A 21,647-nucleotide genomic window follows, 5' to 3' on the forward strand; every position below is an offset into this window, starting at 1 on the left:
AGGAAGGGAGCAAGGGGGAAACCACTCAGCCCCGTGCTTTCTACACATGAGATGAGCAGAAGTGTGGATGAGCCCTTAATTTAAAGAATGGATGAGAACATAAGAAGCACCCTGCTGGATCACACCCATGGCCCATCTAGCCTAGCATCCAGTTCTCGCAGTGACCAACCAGATGTCTCCATGGGAAGCCCATAAACAGGACCTTAGTGCATCCACCAGGGATTCCCAGATTCCCAGTTATTCAGAAGCATCACTGCCTCCAATGTAGGAGATCAAACAGAATCAGAGAAGTGTAGGAAACAGTTGGCCATTTCACCATTGGCAAAAAAGGTATCCTTTCATAAGGCCAGTGTTGGCTGATGCTCACTGAGATTGGTAGGGTGAAAAGCAGGGAGGCCAACAGTAGGGGGTGCCAGAGCCAAGGACAGGCAGAGTAAATGAATTCTAGTTTCGTCCCCCTCCTTGTATAGACGAAGAAGGGACCCTGCCCAAGCAAGCAATTTTTAGAGGGGACATATAAAAGGTCCAATGTTGTCCTTACAGGGCACACACATACACACACACTTTCCAAGAACATAGAAAGCTGTCTTATACAGAGTCAGGTCATTGGTCCATATAGACCAGTATTGTCTACACTGGCTGGCAGTGGCTCTCCAGCATCTGAGGCCAGGGCCAGGAAATGTGGCAGGCGCCTTCTGCTCCGTCACTGAGCTACGGCCCTTTTCCCGCTGTCCTTCTTAAAATTTAATTCTCTGTGCTGCATGTAGCGCTCCATGGTTTCAGCTGTGATTCTAATAAAACCTTGCTAAACATCTCCTGAACATTGCTCCCAGCAGGCCTCTGGCGGCCACAGCCTCTTCCGGCTCTCTGCTATGGAAGTGAAGTTGATCCATGTGGCTCTCCTCGTCTTCTTCCTTCTCTCGGTTGCCATGACCAGCTGCTTCCTCTGGCAGTATAGCCTTCCCAAAGTGGAGCCCAGTAAGTATTGAACCAGGTGCCCATCTGAGCGAGCCCATTCTGGCCAAAGAGTTTCATGGCACTTCTCACCAGAAGAGTGTGTAGGGAGCCAGAGTAGCAGGGGGAACTGTTTACAGGTTTTCTTTAAAACACACACACACACACACACACACACACACACACACACACACACCATGTTCACACTTCTACCAGGCAACTAGGGATTTTCAAAGGAATTTAGTCTTTGCAAATTCTCATATCAGCTGACCTGATCTGCAGACTCTCCAAGTGTCCCTGTTTTCCAGGGACAGTCCCAGATTTATGGAAGCCATCCCAGTTTCTAATTTGATCTCGGGATGGCCTGCTTATCCTATTTTCATTGGAGAAATGTTGGAGGGCATGGTGGGACATCCCTATTCGAGAAATGTTGGGGGGTTTGGAGTGATGCTGCACCCTGAGCTGAGGAGATAAGTAACTATGCAACCTTTAGAAGACACCTGAAAGCAGCCCAGTGTAGGGAAGTATTTTAATGCTGAATGTTTTATTATGTTTTTCTATGTATGCCAGAAGCCGCCCAGAGTGGCTGGGGCAACTCTGCAAGATGGATGTGGTTTAAATAATAAAGTTGTTGTTGAATAGGATGTCCCTATTTTCATCAGAGAAATGTTGGAGGATGTGGATCTGCATTTCCTGGACTAGTGTGCAGATCAGATTCCATGCTTCTCTAGTGTCCTGATGCAATCCTTGGCTCAAAATGCACACAATATACAGTCATACCTTGGGTTACAGATGCTTCAGGTTGCGTTTTTTTGGGTTACGGACCCGCCGAAACCTGGAAGTACCGCAACGGGTTACTTCCAGGTTTCAGCAGTTGTGCATGCACAGAAGCGCTAAATCGTGCTTTGCACATGTGCAGAAGCGCCGGATCGCAACCCGCGCATGCACAGACGCGCCGCTGCAGGTTGCAAACATGCATCCCGCACGGATCACGTTCACAACCTGAGTGTCCACTGTATATATATATATATATATATATGCTTTCGTAGATTTTCACGGGTACAGGAATGCAGGTTTTGGTGTCCTCGGGTGTCTTCCCGTGTAAAAGATGGGGTGTCTAGGCGACGTTTCGACGAGGTCTCACTCGTCATCTTCAGGCTGGTGCTTTCGGCTTCTTGTTACTGGAACAGAGCAGGATCTCAGTGTTTGAGTTCCTATAAATACTGTTGAGGAGGTGTGGTGTATAGCCTCCAATGTTCTGGGCAGAGAGGAAGTTCCCAGGCTAGTGTGCCTTTTCTTCTTTTGTTCCTTAATTACTTGAGGGATATCTTGAGTGATTTCTTGAGTGATATCCTGAGTACCACTTAGGTGGGTCATTAGGTGTGGATTAGTTGCTAAGGCCTTTGTGTCTTGACCTCTTGAACTTTGTGAAGAGTTTTTCTGAGAAGATGGCTGTACTGCACTTAGTTGTGCTCTGGCTTGGCTTCGTGTATAGGGGCGAGCTGTGGTTTTGTGGCCTGTGCCAGCCAGATCTGTGTAGGGATTGCAGGGGGGTGCAGCATCCGGAGGTGCCACCATGGTTTGGCTACTGGATGGTGTCTGTAATTTATCTGTGGAGAGGGTCTGGGTTTGGGTCTGGTGTGGTTGATTGGTGATGGCGTTCTGTGTGCCTCTGGCTCTGGTGTCAGTTTTTGTGGGGAGGGCTAATTTCCAGATGTCTGGCAAGCGGGATGTGTCGTCACGCTTGTTCATGTTGTGAGGGTGTTTCTCTATCTCGATGGCTTCCATGATTATTCTCTTGTGGTGATGTTCCATGTTAAAGAGCAATTTGGAATCTGCAAAATTAATTTCGTGTCCTGTTTCTTTCATGTGTTGGAAAAGAGAGGAAGTTTTTTCTTCTTTTTTGACGGCATTCTTGTGTTCTGCAATACGTGCATTTATTCGTCTGTTTGTTTGTCCAATGTACGTGGCTGGGCAGACTTTGCAGGGTATTTCATAGACCCCTTGGTTTTCCAACTGGATTTTATCCTTGGGGTTTCTGAGGATATTGGCTATTTTTTGGTTGGTGCAAAAGGCTGTTTTGATATTGTGTTTATGGAGGATTTTGCTAATTTTATCTGTAGTGCCCTTGATATAAGGAAGGAGGGCCATGCCATTGTTTTCTTCTGTGTCTTGGTTTTTGGGGGGTGTTTCTTTTTGGATTAGCTTCATAACCCTGTTTTGCTGGTATCCATTGGCAATTAACACATTTGAGAGATTCTGTAACTCAGTTGTCAGGTGGTCTTTGTCAGCCAGGCGTTTGGTTCTGGAGATGAGAGTCTTGGCTACGGAGTTTATTTGTGCAGGGTGGTGGTGTGATTGTGCATGTAAGTAGCGGTTGGTGTGTGTTTTTTTCCGGTAGATAGTGTGTCCTAGGGAGCCATCAGGTTTTTTGTAGATTAGGACGTCAAGGAAGGGAAGTTGGTTGTTGGCTTCTATTTCCATAGTGAATTGTATTTTGGGGTGTAGGCTGTTGAGATGTGTGAGGAAGCTATCCAGTTTTTCTTTCCCGTGTGGCCAAATTACAAAGGTGTCGTCAACATATCTGAGCCAAAGTTTGGGTTTGTGTTCTGACTTGTCTAAAGCATTGGTTTCAAAGTGTTCCATGTACAGGTTTGCGATGACCGGTGAGAGGGGTGATCCCATAGGTGCTCCTTCTATCTGTTTGTATCTTTGTCCATTGTGGATGAAGTACGTGTTGGTTAGGCAGTGGTTGGTCAGGTCCAAGATGTATTCGGGGGGATTGTATTTGTTTTGAATGGCTGTCAAGGCTTCATTAATGGGCACTTGTGTGAAGAGAGATACAACATCGAAGCTCACAAGTAGGTCATTGGGATGTAGGTTTTGCTTCTTTATTGTTTCTATGAACTGGAAGGAGTTTGGAACGTGTGAAGAGATGGATCCTGCATAGGGCTGAAGTTGCTTGGCGAGAAATTTAGCGAGATTTTGTAGAGGTGAGCCTATGGAGCTGACTATTGGTCTGAGTGGTGTTCCTTCTTTGTGTATCTTGGGGAGGCCGTAGAGTTTGGGGCATCTGGATGATTTTTCTCTGGGGATGATTCTTAGCTGGATTTCTTCACTGATAGGAGAGGCTTTTATTTTGGATTTGGTGGTTTTTTTCCAGATAGGTGGTGGGATCTGTTTTTATAGGTTGATAGGTAGGGTCTTGGAGTAGATTTGATAGTTTTGCTTGGTAGTCCGATGTGTTCATCACAACAGTGGCATTACCTTTGTCTGCTGGGAGAATGATTATGTTGTTGTCTTTCCTCAGGTTGGTGAGTGCTTTCTGTTCTTCTTTGTGTAAATTGCTTCTGGGTGGTTTGCTGGAGCAGAGGATGTTGGTGACTTCAAGTCTGATTTTATTGGCTTCATCTGGGTTGATTTTGGTTAGGCTAGCTTCGACTCCGCATATGATGTTTTCCGTGGGGATGTGTCTCGGGGCGACTGCAAAGTTGAAACCTTTGGAGAGTACTTTGGTTTCAGTTGAGGTGAGGATCCTGTCTGATATGTTATGTACTGTTTGTTTCATGGGTTGTTGTGGAGGGTGGCTGGGCTTCTGGCGTTTCTCTAGTTTGTGGAGTTTGTTGGTGTGTGTGTCTGTCTTATGTGAGGTCTCCGTTTCAGCTCTCCAGACGGCTAGTTGTTTGCATTTGTCCCAGAGTGCAGGGTGGATTTTGTTACAGAGTTTGAGGTGAAGAGTGAGCATATCTTTGTTGGTTTGGTTTAGTAGGTATCTTTTCTTGTGTAGTTCGTTTCTGATTAGGGATAGTTCAGTTCGTTTCAGTTCAGTTACAGAATCTCTCAAATGTGTTAATTGCCAATGGATACCAGCAAAACAGGGTTATGAAGCTAATCCAAAAAGAAACACCCCCCAAAAACCAAGACACAGAAGAAAACAATGGCATGGCCCTCCTTCCTTATATCAAGGGCACTACAGATAAAATTAGCAAAATCCTCCATAAACACAATATCAAAACAGCCTTTTGCACCAACCAAAAAATAGCCAATATCCTCAGAAACCCCAAGGATAAAATCCAGTTGGAAAACCAAGGGGTCTATGAAATACCCTGCAAAGTCTGCCCAGCCACGTACATTGGACAAACAAACAGACGAATAAATGCACGTATTGCAGAACACAAGAATGCCGTCAAAAAAGAAGAAAAAACTTCCTCTCTTTTCCAACACATGAAAGAAACAGGACACGAAATTAATTTTGCAGATTCCAAATTGCTCTTTAACATGGAACATCACCACAAGAGAATAATCATGGAAGCCATCGAGATAGAGAAACACCCTCACAACATGAACAAGCGTGACGACACATCCCGCTTGCCAGACATCTGGAAATTAGCCCTCCCCACAAAAACTGACACCAGAGCCAGAGGCACACAGAACGCCATCACCAATCAACCACACCAGACCCAAACCCAGACCCTCTCCACAGATAAATTACAGACACCATCCAGTAGCCAAACCATGGTGGCACCTCCGGATGCTGCACCCCCCTGCAATCCCTACACAGATCTGGCTGGCACAGGCCACAAAACCACAGCTCGCCCCTATACACGAAGCCAAGCCAGAGCACAACTAAGTGCAGTACAGCCATCTTCTCAGAAAAACTCTTCACAAAGTTCAAGAGGTCAAGACACAAAGGCCTTAGCAACTAATCCACACCTAATGACCCACCTAAGTGGTACTCAGGATATCACTCAAGAAATCACTCAAGATATCCCTCAAGTAATTAAGGAACAAAAGAAGAAAAGGCACACTAGCCTGGGAACTTCCTCTCTGCCCAGAACATTGGAGGCTATACACCACACCTCCTCAACAGTATTTATAGGAACTCAAACACTGAGATCCTGCTCTGTTCCAGTAACAAGAAGCCGAAAGCACCAGCCTGAAGATGACGAGTGAGACCTCGTCGAAACGTCGCCTAGACACCCCATCTTTTACACGGGAAGACACCCGAGGACACCAAAACCTGCATATATATATGCAGAAGAAAACAATGGCATGGCCCTCCTTCCTTATATCAAGGGCACTACAGATAAAATTAGCAAAATCCTCCATAAACACAATATCAAAACAGCCTTTTGCACCAACCAAAAAATAGCCAATATCCTCAGAAACCCCAAGGATAAAATCCAGTTGGAAAACCAAGGGGTCTATGAAATACCCTGCAAAGTCTGCCCAGCCACGTACATTGGACAAACAAACAGACGAATAAATGCACGTATCGCAGAACACAAGAATGCCGTCAAAAAAGAAGAAAAAACTTCCTCTCTTTTCCAACACATGAAAGAAACAGGACACGAAATTAATTTTGCAGATTCCAAATTGCTCTCTAACATGGAACATCACCACAAGAGAATAATCATGGAAGCCATCGAGATAGAGAAACACCCTCACAACATGAACAAGCGTGACGACACATCCCGCTTGCCAGACATCTGGAAATTAGCCCTCCCCACAAAAACTGACACCAGATCCAGAGGCACACAGAACGCCATCACCAATCAACCACACCAGACCCAAACCCAGACCCTCTCCACAGATAAATTACAGACACCATCCAGTAGCCAAACCATGGTGGCACCTCCGGATGCTGCACCCCCCTGCAATCCCTACACAGATCTGGCTGGCACAGGCCACAAAACCACAGCTCGCCCCTATACACGAAGCCAAGCCAGAGCACAACTAAATGCAGTACAGCCATCTTCTCAGAAAAACTCTTCACAAAGTTCAAGAGGTCAAGACACAAAGGCTTTAGCAACTAATCCATACCTAATGACCCACCTAAGTGGTACTCAGGATATCACTCAAGAAACCACTCAAGATATCCCTCAAGCAATTAAGGAACAAAAGAAGAAAAGGCACACTAGCCTGGGAACTGCCTCTCTGACCACACCTCCTCGACAGTATTTATAGGAACTCAAACACTGAGATCCTGCTCTGTTCCAGTAACAAGAAGCCGAAAGCACCAGCCTGAAGATGACGAGTGAGACCTCGTCGAAACGTCGCCTAGACACCCCATCTTTTACACGGGAAGACACCCGAGGACACCAAAACCTGCATATATATATGCAGAAGAAAACAATGGCATGGCCCTCCTTCCTTATATCAAGGGCACTACAGATAAAATTAGCAAAATCCTCCATAAACACAATATCAAAACAGCCTTTTGCACCAACCAAAAAATAGCCAATATCCTCAGAAACCCCAAGGATAAAATCCAGTTGGAAAACCAAGGGGTCTATGAAATACCCTGCAAAGTCTGCCCAGCCACGTACATTGGACAAACAAACAGACGAATAAATGCACGTATCGCAGAACACAAGAATGCCGTCAAAAAAGAAGAAAAAACTTCCTCTCTTTTCCAACACATGAAAGAAACAGGACACGAAATTAATTTTGCAGATTCCAAATTGCTCTCTAACATGGAACATCACCACAAGAGAATAATCATGGAAGCCATCGAGATAGAGAAACACCCTCACAACATGAACAAGCGTGACGACACATCCCGCTTGCCAGACATCTGGAAATTAGCCCTCCCCACAAAAACTGACACCAGATCCAGAGGCACACAGAACGCCATCACCAATCAACCACACCAGACCCAAACCCAGACCCTCTCCACAGATAAATTACAGACACCATCCAGTAGCCAAACCATGGTGGCACCTCCGGATGCTGCACCCCCCTGCAATCCCTACACAGATCTGGCTGGCACAGGCCACAAAACCACAGCTCGCCCCTATACACGAAGCCAAGCCAGAGCACAACTAAATGCAGTACAGCCATCTTCTCAGAAAAACTCTTCACAAAGTTCAAGAGGTCAAGACACAAAGGCTTTAGCAACTAATCCATACCTAATGACCCACCTAAGTGGTACTCAGGATATCACTCAAGAAACCACTCAAGATATCCCTCAAGCAATTAAGGAACAAAAGAAGAAAAGGCACACTAGCCTGGGAACTGCCTCTCTGACCACACCTCCTCGACAGTATTTATAGGAACTCAAACACTGAGATCCTGCTCTGTTCCAGTAACAAGAAGCCGAAAGCACCAGCCTGAAGATGACGAGTGAGACCTCGTCGAAACGTCGCCTAGACACCCCAACTTTTACACGGGAAGACACCCGAGGACACCAAAACCTGCATTCCTATACCCGTGAAAATCTACGAAAGCAAATATATATATATATATATATATATATATATATATATATATATATATGATAAAACGAGAAAGAAGTGCCTAGAGAGAAACTATTTTTTTAACGCATATTTTTATGCAAAACCCATTTGACCACTTCTGATCTGCGGAACTGCAAGAGGCACAGTTGGTAAACTGAAAATGGAAGGAATGCTTTTTCAATCAGGTTCTGCTGCTGCTCCCATCCTGGTGTCTGTGTGTGTGTGTGTGTGTGTGTGTGCGCGCGCGCATCTGCTTGGCCACTGTGAGAACTGAATGTTGAATGAGATGAGCCTTTGGCCTGATCTAGCATCTGGGCTTTTCTCATACATTTATAGAAATGCATTGCAAATGTTTTCTTGTTGCTTTATTTGAACTGCTCGGCTGCTGATCAACCATTGAGGAACTTGTTTATTATGTCTCTGCCTATTGTCTCAAACCTTGCCATGAAACACTATCTTAGCTGTAATACCAATGCCCCAGATTCCGTTAATTGGGGAAGTGATCTTTCCCCAATACAATGAAGCAGACAGCCTTGCCGCTGTCAATAGATTAGTAATTCTACATCTGCTTTCTCAACGTGCCCCTTTCCATTCCAGTTATATTAGCTGCTGGTAAAAGAGGTTTTCAGAACGCAGCTGGTGTTCTGAGCTCAATGGAGAGGCTGTGAAGGAGGCAGAGGGAAGGGAGACAAAAGCGGGGCGGAGGGGATAGTGTCCTTGTTTGGCTTTTAAGCTGCCTTCCCTGGCTTTGCAGCACCCCTAACAATTCAGCATCATTACGCTTGTGAATAAACAGGTTTTTATTTTTATTCTATTATTATACACAGGCAGCTTAAGCTCCCAACAATCTCTCACTCAGTAACAGCCAAGATAGAAGAGAGTGGTGTCCATTTAAAAGGGTGGGGGAATAATAGAATCATAGAGTTTGAAGGGATTCCCCCAAAGCTCATCTAATCCAACCCCCTTCGATGCAGGAATAATCGTCGAAGATCCAAAAGCTGGAGCCTATATGCATCAGCTTCCAGGTTTTCCATGGGTGTGTTTGTTTTCCCCTTGGAAGCTCCATTGGCCAGTTTGATAGGAAGACGGTAGAAAGGAGGACGGCCAATCCAGATATTATTGATTTGGAACATTAGTTCCTTTATTACTGCATATATGTCACACCTTTCAAGGTGTCTCCATTTAATCCTGTGAGGTCAGTCAGGCTGAGAGACAGTGCCTGGCTCGAGGCAGTGAGCCTCATGGCTGAGTGGAAATTTGAACCCTGGTCTCCCAGGTCCTAGTTTGATACTCTAACCACCACACCACACTGCCTCTCAAGTTCCTCAAGCACCCCTACCTGAACCATGGCATTCCTAACACTCTGTCTCTGTTTCTGTTCATAGCCCCATCAGTGATGGAGGTCAGGCCAGAAGCGGTACAGATGTGTCCCCGTTACCCAGACCCCGTGCCTTTGGACCACCCAATCCCAATACTGAAGGATGCCCTCGAAAAGGTATGTTGTGGTGAGACTTATGGAGGGTGGAGGCTTAGCTTTTGTTCATTTCAGCAAAGTCTATCCAGGCATGTGATTTTTATCATGCAACTTTGCGATTTTATGAAGTGTAATGGTTTTAAGAGAGCTGGTTTTATTTGTATTTGCTGCGTTAACTTCCTCTTGTTTTTATTGGGCTTTCTTAATGGATTTTCCTTTTTTAGGTTGCCCTTTGTAAACTGCTTAGGGGGGGATCTTTCATTGAGTTAAGGGGTATACACATTGGGTTAAAGAAAGAAAGTTCAGAGCGAGTGGGGGAAGCCCTGCCATCCTCTGAGATGGCTTTGTGATATCAACCAGTATCACAACTCCATCGCTGGCCATTCAGAGTTTGAGTAGAAAGCCTTGCTTTCGATTTAGCATTGTGGTTTTGTCTGATTGGCTACATTTTGGGGCTGTTCAGAGTGTAGGCAGGAAGTACTGACCGGCCCAGGCTTAGCTCTCTGGCATCATCACCCAAACAGAACAGGCTGACGTTATCACAATCTTTGTGTGATCTCTTATCATGCAGAGAGTTGGGCAGAGGGAATGGCGCCCAGCAGAAAGCAGAAGCAATAAAGGAACAGCAGTGGAAAAGGAACAGTTCAGGTTTTCTCAGGGAGCGTTTCTCATGGAGGTGAAAATTCATTGCAGCCTAGCATTTATCTAGCATTTATAGATGGGTAATCCAAAGATAGGGGACACGGGTGGCGCTGTGGGTAAAACCTCAGCACCTAGGACTTGCCGATCATATGGTTGGCGGTTCGAATCCCCGCGGCGGGGTGAGCTCCCGTCTTTCGGTCCCAGCTCCTGCCCACCTAGCAGTTCAAAAACACTCTTAAGTGCAAGTAGATAAATAGGTACCGCTTTATAGCGGGAAGGTAAACGGCGTTTCCGTGTGCTGCGCTGGTGCAGGCTCGCCAGAGCAGCTTTGTCACACTGGCCACGTGACCCAGAAGTGTCTCCGGACAGCGCTGGCCCCCGGCCTCTTAAGCGAGATGGGCACACAACCCCAGAGTCGGTCACGACTGGCCCGTACGGGCAGGGGTACCTTTACCTTTAATCCAAAGATATCCCACCATAAGAAGCAAAGAAATATATGAGAGAGAGAAAGAGAGAGAGACAGAGAAATGATGATGGTGATGGTGATGGTGATGGTGATGGTGATGAAGGCCTCTGATTCTCCATTCTTTACCCTTCCCAAATCTCCTGCAGGTAGACACGCTTCTCCGTCACAAAATCCGGAGTCCTGGCCTGCCAGCTCTGTCAGCCATCGTCATCTACAACGACACAGTACTATGGACAGGAAACTTTGGGAAACGCAACGGCTCCGACCCTTTCTCTGGCATCCCCAACGAATACACCATTTACAGGTGAGCCTGCTGCTCACTCCAGCTGGACAGGTGAGGCGAATGGCCTGAGTCTCTTGTCACAACGGCCTGCACATTTCTGTGTGCAGTGTCTTCTCTGAGAAAGACCCCTGCCTGCAACCCAAGAAACCCATGACTGTTCAGTGTAGTCATTTCTGAACTACACAGATGTTCCTGTCTACGTTCTTGGACTACGTGCTTCAATGACACTTGTGAAGAAGAGGTTCCATTTCCAGCAAATGGCGTCCATGGGGAGGAGGTGTGAGGGAAATCCTTTGTTGTGGAATGTTTGCAAGAAAAGGAAGCTTTCCATGGGAAGTCCTTTGGTAGCCAACACAGCCTAGGGTAGCCTACATATCTATTATTGGGCTACAATTCCCATCATACCTGACTATTGCCTGTGGTTTAGCATGTGCTTTGCCTGCAGAAGGTCTCAGATTCAATTCCTATCATCTCCAAGTAGGCCTTGGAAATATTCCCTGTCTGAAACCCTGAAGAGCCTTTGCCAGTTGGTATAGACCAATGTTTCCCAAACTTGGGCCTCCAGCGGTTTTTGGACTAGAATTCCCATCATCCCAGACCACTGGTCTTGCTAGCCAGGAATGATGGGAGTTGTAGTTCAAAAACAGCTAGAGACCCAAGTTTGGGAAACACTGGTACAGGCAATGTTGAACTAAGTGGACCAAAGATCTGACTTGGTATAAGCTAGCTTCCTATATTCTGGCCTGGGTCAGATAAGATCTGAAATCCAACCATGTCTGGAGGGTGTCCTGTTTGCTTCCCCTGCTCCAGCTGATTATGTATGGTTTGTTTGTGCCTGGTAGGATTGCCAGTGTCTCCAAGATCTTCCCCACCATCATGCTGTACAAGCTGTGGGAGGAAGGGAAGGTGACATCACTTGACGACCCTTTAGAACGTTATGCCCAGAGCTTCACCATTAAGAACCCCCTAGGGCGGCTCAAAGAGTCGGAGCAGAGATACTCAGCAGATGGATTGATCTTCCTGGAGAAGGGATCACTGCCCCTCAAGCCGTCCCCGGTGACTTTGCGCAGAATGGCCAGCCAGCTCTCAGGTGAGGGATTGCATGCATGGAGAGAACCTGTCAGACATTGTTTGATCAGCAATCCCAGCATGGCACTGAGGCCTTTGAGATGGAGCCACACTATGACCTCATTAGATGCCTATAAGCTTGTCTTTCTCCAGAAGTCTCTTTGGGAGAAGGATCCTACTTTTGAGAAGACTTGATTCCTGAGGAGTTCTTCTCTGCAGCCAGACACCTCTCTGGATGGAATGGGTTTTCTGTCAGTCTCATAAAAGGCCCCATCTCTCCCATGTGCTCAAGACTTGTTCAGCATCACTTGCAGCCAATCTCTCCTGTGGTGCAGATGCCCAACCCCAAATAGTCTCATGCAAGGATCCTGGCTTCTCATCCTCAAACTGAGCCTGATCCAAAGCTTGGTGCTATTCCAGGGCCTCCGAGTCATCCTCTGATGAGGAATCCTCAGGCTGAGACATGAGAGCTGTTGGACTAAAACTCCCATCACCCCTCCCTATAGTTTGTATCTACTGGCTCTGGTTTTCCAAGCCTGAAATCCACTCCCCCTTGCTCTAAAACCACCCAGATCGGGCAAGTGAGAGCCTATTGCACACCTCTTTCCCAACTGACATCAGTAGATAGTATGAGTGACTTCTCTTTCATTATCGGGTACTGCAGGTTTGCCCCGACGGCTGCGCTCAACAACTTTGTTGTGGAAAGGGACAACCCAAGAAGCATTGGCACTGTTGAAAGATGATGTCCTGGTGGCTGACCCAGGAACCAGGTGAGAATGCCTAGGACTTTGCACCATGTTTGGCCAAACTGAAGCAAATTGGGCTGATTTGTGCTCTGTCTGGATCTGGTTGAAGCAGATACAAACCAATACAGAGCTGAATGGGTTGTTACAATTGGTGCTGATTTGTAGCTCAAGCCAGATAGACTGTTTCCAAACTGTTGCAGTTACTAATTGCAACACCATATAAGGAGAACACAGGGGGAAGGGAAGAAGGGGAGCTACAGGAAAGCTGGAATGATCATACCCTACCCAGCACTCTCCAATCACATTTCCGGCAAGGGTATGCAGTCCTCCAAGCCTATTTATCTGGTCCCTGAGGGTCTCCATGTTCCATGCCCCCTCCTTGGGTCACACCCCTCTCCAGCCCTCCTTGAGTGCATTTGGCTGACTGGAATGTGTCCTTGAACTGTGACAACATCTCTTGTTCACCTGGATGGCGGAAGGAGAGATGTGTGTAGGTGTAGAAATTGCTGACCTTTGTTTGGTTGCAATGTATAATGGTAAGTGTCACATCAATTGCCCTACCCACTTTTGCCTCTGGCCCTGCTCACCACTGGCCTGAGGATCCCGGATGGTTGCACACAAAGGAATGCAGCCATTGGAAAATCTCCCCACACCTGTTTTAAGGCTTCAAACAGTGAGACAACGATCTTACTTTACCTGGATCCGTACAGGTGTAAAACAAAACCTGGTTTCTCACTGTGACAGCTTTCTAGTTTACTAGTCCGGTTGAAGGGCTGAAATGGATTAGCCTGCAACCAAGGTTTTGTGTATTGCTGGGGAGGCTCAAGGAGCTGATCCACGATAAACACCACAGTTCTGGCTTTGACACCAAACGGTGATGTACGTGCTTCAGCTGTGAGAAATCGTCAAAGCAGCTTAGCTGATCCCTTTCGTCTCCTGTCCTCTCCTAAGATATTTTTTTGTAAGTGTTTAATCTCACAATGGATCTGGCTGCAATTCAGACCCCTTCAGCAGTATCCATTCGGTAGGCAGTTATGAGAGTGTGGGGAGGATGGAATGAAAAGCATATCCCTACCATGTTGTCCTTCTGATGTGTATCTATCTACATCCTTTGGGGAAGTGGTGTAGCTTAGTAGAACTCCCATTTTTCACACAGAAGGTTCTATCCATGTCAATCTCCAAGCAGACTCCTGGTCTGAAATCCTGGAGAGCTTCTGCCAGTCAGTGTAGGCATACTGAGTGAGATGAACCAGGCGTCTGACAGCTTCCTATGTGACTGTGCATACCATTGCATTGATATTCTTTTGAGTGAGATTTTTGGAAGCATACAGAGATCGTGGAGTGTTGATCGTTTTGGCAACTTTTCATTCATCCTCAAATTCCAGTTCATTCAATGATAGAATTGTAGAGTTGGGAAGAATCTGAGGGTCATCTAGTCCAACCCCCTGCAATGCAGGAATCTCAACGCAAACTTCATTATGTGCAAAACACAAAAATCATATAATTTATAGCATAAAATGAGTAAACATGCGTAGAGTTATATGTAGTGATAGTCCTACTCAGAAAAGACCCATAGAAATTAAATGGCATGACTGACCCAAACGGAAAGAGAAACCTTTTATGAATCTTTGCAACAGTGCAGATCCCATTATTTATTTTGTCCCTTCCAGCCAATATGTAAGCCAAATATGACTTAGAAAGGTCTTCCTTGGTCTTTTAGTAAGACAGCACCAAATAATCCATTTTGCCCATCTCTGTAAAATTTGCATGAATAGAATAAGAAGATGCATTAGCACCATGCTAAGCTCCAGTTGACGTTCTTTATCCATGTCTCTGTGATGCAGGTGGAATGACTGCATCAAGTATTTCAGGTCAAACTCAGTGGGCACCCTGGAAAAAAGTTTGCTCCTTTCTTTCTCTCTTCTCAGATGTCATTATAGCAACTTGGCTTTCTCGTTAATGGCCCACGTCCTAGCTGAACATGCTGCAGAAGGCGAGTACCAGCGCTGGGTTTCTGAGAACATCCTTGACCGCTTGGGCATGGAGGACACGGGCTTTGACATCACGCCTCCCATCCGCTCTCAGATGGCCGTGGGTTTCTACAGCAGCGGGCAGACAGCACCCCTCTATGACCTGGGCTGGTACAGACCTTCTGGGCAGATGTACTCCACAGCTGCTGACCTGGCCAAACTGGCCATGGTCTTCTTGGGCACGTACCACCGGCGTCTCCTGGAGCCTGACACCGTGAAGACCATGCTGACGCCCCTCTTCAAGTGCTCCAGCGAATACTTTGCCAACAAGACCGGCACGCCCTGGGAGATCAATGAGCAACTGGGCTATGACATCATCAGGAAGGACGGTGACCTGGACGGCTATTCAGCCACCTTCTCCCTGGTCCCCAAGCTCCGCCTGAGTTTCATTGTGCTGATGGCTGGTCCCCGCCCTCGAGGAGATGTGGTAGCTCAGACCTACGAGTACCTGATCCCCGCCATGGAGTCCGCCTTCCGCGAGGCAGAGAAGAGCCTCAACCCGCCTCCGAGCCCTACTCCTTATGTTGGCTACTACACCTATTCCAACCTGACTTTCTATGAGATCAAGGTTGGGGGCGGCGGAGTGCTGGTCATGCAGCAGTTTGGGCCGCACATCGAGGAGCTGATCCCAGAAAATTATCGGACCATCAAGCTGCATCACCTTGAGGACCGCGTCTTCCAGGTGGTGTTTGATAAGGAATTCCCATGCACCCTGCACTTAGGCTCCGCCTCCGTGTCCCTGGAGACCCAGGATGGGCAGCTCTTCAATTTCTACCCTTTCGATCGCAAGGGCTTGTCTCCTGGCTTCGATGCTCCGGGTCTGAACACGTACAATGTTGTGCGCATCCAGCGCAAGCCAGTATTTTACAGTTAACTGCTAGCAGAAGGGGTGAGGGAGATATTTTCTACTCTGAGCTCCCTGTATCAACTCCCCCCAGGTCTGCTGTCCAACAACCAGGTTGCAGAAAAGAAAGGGCAAGGTGGCAAGGAACTGAGAACATCCACCTCTGCCAATGGCTTAGCTTTCCTCTTCCCTCTCCGATACCCAACACAAACTCCACAGCTGTCCACTTGGACATGCCCCAGTCACCTTATAGGTCACTGAGACACGAAAAGTTTGGGTTCCAAACCGCCTCCTGCAAAAGCAACACAGCTTCTGGGATCGCGTTCTTGGGACACCTTCAAGTTCTCACCATGCCTAGGTTCTGATCTAGGCGCAATCTCAAATCTTGGAGGAATAGAGGGAGAAAGAGAGGGGGGAAATGCCTGGGCCCTTCAAAAAGACCAGGCATAGGGAAATCCTGTTCAGCCTGGGGTCTGCATTCCCTTCGTGAACTCCTTCCTGGGGTCATGTGCCTGGGTGGGCGGGGCCAGAGGCAAAAGCAGGTGGATCAATGAATGTGAGTGTTACATTTGTACAATAGACTAGCTGATAGACACATTCACATCCCCTTTCCATCCTCCATCCAGGCCAGCAAGAGCCATTTGAGTTCAAGGACACAGTAAGGTAAAGGTAAAGGTACCCCTGCCCGTACGGGCCAGTCTTGACAGACTCTAGGGTTGTGTGCCCATCTCACTTAAGAGGCCAGGGGCCAGCGCTGTCTGGAGACACTTTCTGGGTCACATGGCCAGCGTGACAAAGCTGCTCTGGCGAGCTGGCACCAGCGCAGCACACGGAAACGCCGTTTACCTTCCCGCCAGTAAGCGGTCCCTATTTATCTACTTGCACCCGGGGGTGCTTTCGAACTGCTAGGTTGGCAGGTGCTGGGACCGAGCAACGGGAGCGCACCCCGCCGTGGGGATTTGAACCGCCGACCTTTCGATCGGCAAGCCCTAGGCGCTGAGGCTTTTACCCACAGCGCCACCCGCGTCCCCTCAAGGACACAGTACAGCCAGGCAAAAACACTAAAGGAATGCAAGGAAGCATTGGTGTGGGTGTGGCCTGGGAAGATGGGGGTGTGGCTGGGGAGGGTCAGTGGAGCCAGGCAGAGAAACCTGGGAGTTTGCACTGAGCTCTTGGACCTGAGTTTCCAACCCCTAATTGAAGCCCAGCCAGCAGTACATTGAACCCATTGGCATCTCCATGGACTAGGGAAGTTTCATGTGGACTTAATAATAATAACAGCACAGGGTCAGCTGAGAGATGGAACAGAAGGTAATGGAGTTGCTTCATAGCTTTGTACAAAACCTTGTAAACGGAACACAGTAGAACCACCATCATCCCGGACAGTCTCTGGATGCAGGATCTACCCCTAGTGTGTGGTGTTTCTGTAGATGAATGGTTGTGTGCTTTTTTTAATACGGTGTGAGTTTTGTTTCGGATGTATTCACACCAGGGCGGTATGAAGAGATGGGTATTCATGGGATGGGAGAAATTGGGTGTGATCTGGGTCACCTAATGCACACCTTCCAAAATAGTGTGTTAACTGAAACACAGCCGTCCTTCGAAATCTGCGCTTCTTCAGATTTTGTGATGCCAAATAATGTGTGCAAAAAAATCCATCTCTTAGGGGCAAGCGGGCCCCCAAAATGCATATATTCGTGAAAATAGAACATAGAAATAATTGCATCAGGCAATGTTTCATACAGAAAGGGGGAAATTTGCACTGAAATGCTGGTGGATTTACATGAGGACTTTTAAAAAAATAAAAGCAGCAAACTGATTTGGAAGTCCAACAGGAAAAATGGAGAGAAACCAAAATCAACAGATTCATTCACCCCGGCTTACAAATGCATGTTTCAGTTTGAAGAAGGATGTTTGCAGGCAGAGTGAGGGAATGGGGCTGTTCATGGCTTTGGTCCCGTAAATGTATTGCGCAGGAATATAAAACCCCTTGTATAATATACCCTTCCAATAAAACACTTTGGTCTGAATGGATTGCTAAGTGTTGGGTCAACAATCTTTTTGCACTCATTAAAAAAAAAAGAATTCTTATCTTGTGGCTGGCTGATGGCAATAGCGTGCGGGTGTTGTATCTTCTAAGACGTCTATAGCCCCACCAGGTTGCTCAAGGAAACAAGGGTCAAGGATAGTGACATTTCTGGATTGCATAATTCATGGTTTCAAAATGCAAATCTCAGCAATTCACTGCACTCAAACGCAAAGCAAGCCCATGGCACCCAAGAATTCAGGCCTGATAGAAGCCAGAGGAGAATTCAAGCTGGCTTCTGTGCTTTGCTTGCTGTTACTCCACCAGTGAAGGTGGAACAAAGGGAATATTCTTTCCCTGCTGTCTTCCTCTCTCCACCCTCCTCCATCTAGGGGCTAACACACTGCTATGGCTGCCATCCAGGCCCCAGTGGCTATGGGAAATGCAGTTTCCCCAGTGCTACTGGCATCTGCTTGCTGGTCCAGGAACCTGCCTCTCAGTCAGAATGCAGAATGCAGAAATTGTGATGCAGTTTGGATTCAAGGAAATGTGATAAAAAATGCACGTTTTATGGAAATTATGGGTTGCATACAATGCTATAACCCTATGAGGCACCAGTGTCAGATTTACGTACAGACTGAGCAGGTTACAGTCAAGGTTCTCATAATCTAGAGGACCTCGGCATCTTGCAAATAAAATAAAATAAAAATAAACACAGGCAGATTTTACCATCTAAGCCCAGTTGGTTAGTAACACACGTCTATGACTGTATAACAGTTGCACAAGTGCGTACTTCCTGTTTAAGTAAGAAAGTTATCAGCTTTCAACATAATAACTACCCAAACACTGCACAGACAGAGCCTTTGGATACAATTTGTATTGTCGGGAGGATAAGTACTGCTGAGTCATTGTTGACTCTGTAATTCAATGGACAATGTTTTCAAGCAATTTCCACAGGGACGTATTGGCTAGTGCCTGTGTGGTCATTTGAGAAAGAAACAAAATTAACTTGAAGGCTTTTATAACTTTCTGCCCTGCTGAGTTAGCCATGTTAGCTGCATGAATTTTGACTATTTCACTTCATCCAGTGATTGCCATTGTTTGGATTTGGCTGCTTTGAGCGTATCCTCCAGTCTGACTAGACAATCAACCAATAGTCTGAGTAAAGATGTCAGATAATTCTGCTGAAAATGGGGAGCAAAGCAGAAATCGCTTCAGTTCGTGTGTTTGTGACCACAAATGGAAATCAGTCAAGTGAATAGGATCGGTATTTGTTCAGATTTTTGCGGGTTTTTTAAGTCTGCAAATGATGCTTAATTCATTATTTTCCCTTACTATTGTTTTGACAGTTCCTTTACATTGAATGGAATGTAAGTTATGTACGGTAAATCACACGAGAAACTTAAGCTAAATAGCACCCTGTGAGCCAAATCACATAGTACAGTGGTACCTCTGGTTAAGAACTTAATATGTTCTGGAGGTCCGTTCTTAACCTGAAACTGTTCTTAACCTGAGGTACCACTTTAGCTAATGGGGCCTCCCACTGCCGCCGCACCGCAGCGCGATTTCTGTTCTCATCCTGAAGCAAAGTTCTTAACCTGAGTTACTATTTCTGGGTTAGCGGAGTCTGTAACCTGAAGCGTATGTAACCTGAAGCGTCTGTAGGCCGAGGTACCACTGTATTTGGCAGAATCTGGACTGCAGCAGAACAGAAACAGCACGGAATATGACAAATACAGGTTACAAATGAAACAGCTGCCTTCTCACATCTCCATATAAGACAGCTTCCTTTGTTTATTAGGAGACCCTTAGCTTAGGGAGAGAGCATCTGCCTTGCATGAAAAAGGTCCCCAGTCCAATCCCGGGCATCTCCAATAGGGCTGCCTAGAACCCTGGATTCTCGCTGCCAATCTGTGTAGGCAATACTGAGAAAGCAACTTCTTGGGTTCTGTGGCTGGAGCGAAACATTGCTTCTGCCTGCTGCTTCCTGCAGGGAGTGGGGGTCGAGCTTTGCCTTGGCTGACCCAGCAGGCTCCCAGCTTGCTCCCCGCATGCACTGCCTCGAAACAGGAGCAAGGCTACGGATCATTTGGCTCAAGCTGCTGCAGTGACCTGAATCTCAGCATTTCATCTCTTTTGGATCTAGCAAATGAAAATCGTAGTTGGAGGCCAAATCCTGCGGTCTGGGCATGTCAGCTGCGGAGCTTTGGGGGAGATTATGTGCTGAGTGATAATATGATGGGAATGCAATTTCCAATTGCAGGATTTAAAAAGAGAGAGAGAGAGAGAGGGTGGGAGGTGGGGGCGCCCTGGTTATGAATTTGCACCCAGCAAGGATTACATACTGATCTGTGCAATAACGCCTGCAAAAGAAAAAAAAAGGAAAGCTTTGCGATGGAATCACCCAAAATTTGTAATGCTAAAAACCTGTAATTTCAATCAAATCCGCGCACGGTAAGAGCCACATCTTTGGAGACGTTTCTAGAAAAAAGAAAATTGTTACAGTTAATGTCAGACTTTTAACCAATGCTTTTCTTCTGGGGGTACCCAAGTACCACCGAGTACCCCAGGGGGAAAAGCACTGATTAGAAGAAGCATGCTGAAACCAGCAGTGGAGGAAGAACATAACCATCATGAATAGTAGCCATTGAGAGCCCTTTCCATGAATTCATCTAATCCTCTTTTAAAGCCATTCAGGTTGGCAGCCATCACTGCCTCCTACTGGAGCCTGTTTGATAGTTTAACTATGCACTATGTTACAATATGACCTAGTATCATTTCCAGTGTCAATCTTGGGGTCCAATGATACCCATAAGATCAGGGGTCAGCAAACTTTTTCAGCAGGGGGCCGGTCTACTGTCCCTCAGACCTTGGGGGGGGGGGCAGACTATATTTTGAAAAAATAAATGAATGAAAAACAAACTGACAAACTGGAACGTGTCCAGAGGAGGGCAACCAAAATGGTCAAAGGCCTGGAAACGATGCCTTATGAGGAACGGCTAAGGGAGCTGGGCATGTTTAGCCTGGAGAAGAGGAGGTTAAGGGGTGATGTGATAGCCATGTTCAAATATATAAAAGGATGTCATATAGAGGAGGGAGAAAGGTTGTTTTCTGCTGCTCCAGAGAAGCGGACACGGAGCAATGGATCCAAACTACAAGAAAGAAGATTCCACCTAAACATTAGGAAGAACTTCCTGACAGTTAGAGCTGTTCGACAGTGGAATTTGCTGCCAAGGAGAGTGGTGGAGTCTCCTTCTTTGGAGGTCTTTAAGCAGAGGCTTGACAACCATATGTCAGGAGTGCTCTGATGGTGTTTCCTGCTTGGCAGGGGGTTGGACTCGATGGCCCTTGTGGTCTATTCCAACTCTATGATTCTATGATTCTATGATTCTATGAATGAATTCCTATGCCCCACAAATAACCCAGAGATGCATTTTAAATAAAAGGACACATTCTACTCATGTAAAAACACGCTGATTCCCAGACCGTCCACGGGCTGGATTTAGAAAGTGATTGGGCCTGATCCAGCCCCCAGGCCTTAGTTTGCCTACCTGTGCATAAGATCCAACCTATGCACTTAGATAAACATTTGAGGTCTTCCTCTGTGCCCGCCTGCCCTGCCAATTCATTGGAGGCTCATGTGTGATAACTAGCCTCATATAACCAACATGCTTAAGTCTAATTAATGCACAAAAGGTGTTAAAATCGTAGAGTAAGCTGTCCTGCTAGGCTTAGCTATGTCACTTCCCCTTACCTTGGGAGGAAATCAAGCTCAATGTCCTCTCCCCCAGCCTACATGAAAAACTCAGGGCGTGCAGAGGTTTGAGCTGGTTGCTCCATCTCAAACCGCATGGCTCTCACTAGCCACTCTTGAGT

General features: G+C 46.6%; 1 protein-coding gene across 1 annotated transcript; it reads left to right on the plus strand.

Moving 5' to 3' along the window:
- The first annotated feature begins 838 nt into the window (after nucleotides 1-838).
- LACTBL1 (lactamase beta like 1) lies at nucleotides 839-17,763 on the plus strand. Its single transcript, XM_028742109.2, has 6 exons — nucleotides 839-978; nucleotides 9,578-9,687; nucleotides 10,921-11,078; nucleotides 11,900-12,147; nucleotides 12,790-12,895; nucleotides 14,800-17,763. The coding sequence occupies exons 1-6, from the start codon at nucleotides 873-875 to the stop codon at nucleotides 15,773-15,775; spliced, it is 1,704 nt and encodes a 567-aa protein (XP_028597942.2). The 5' UTR covers nucleotides 839-872; the 3' UTR covers nucleotides 15,776-17,763.
- Nucleotides 17,764-21,647: the final 3,884 nt, after the last annotated feature.

Source organism: Podarcis muralis, chromosome 7, assembly GCF_964188315.1.
Source record: "Podarcis muralis chromosome 7, rPodMur119.hap1.1, whole genome shotgun sequence".
Taxonomy (NCBI): Eukaryota; Metazoa; Chordata; class Lepidosauria; order Squamata; family Lacertidae; genus Podarcis; species Podarcis muralis.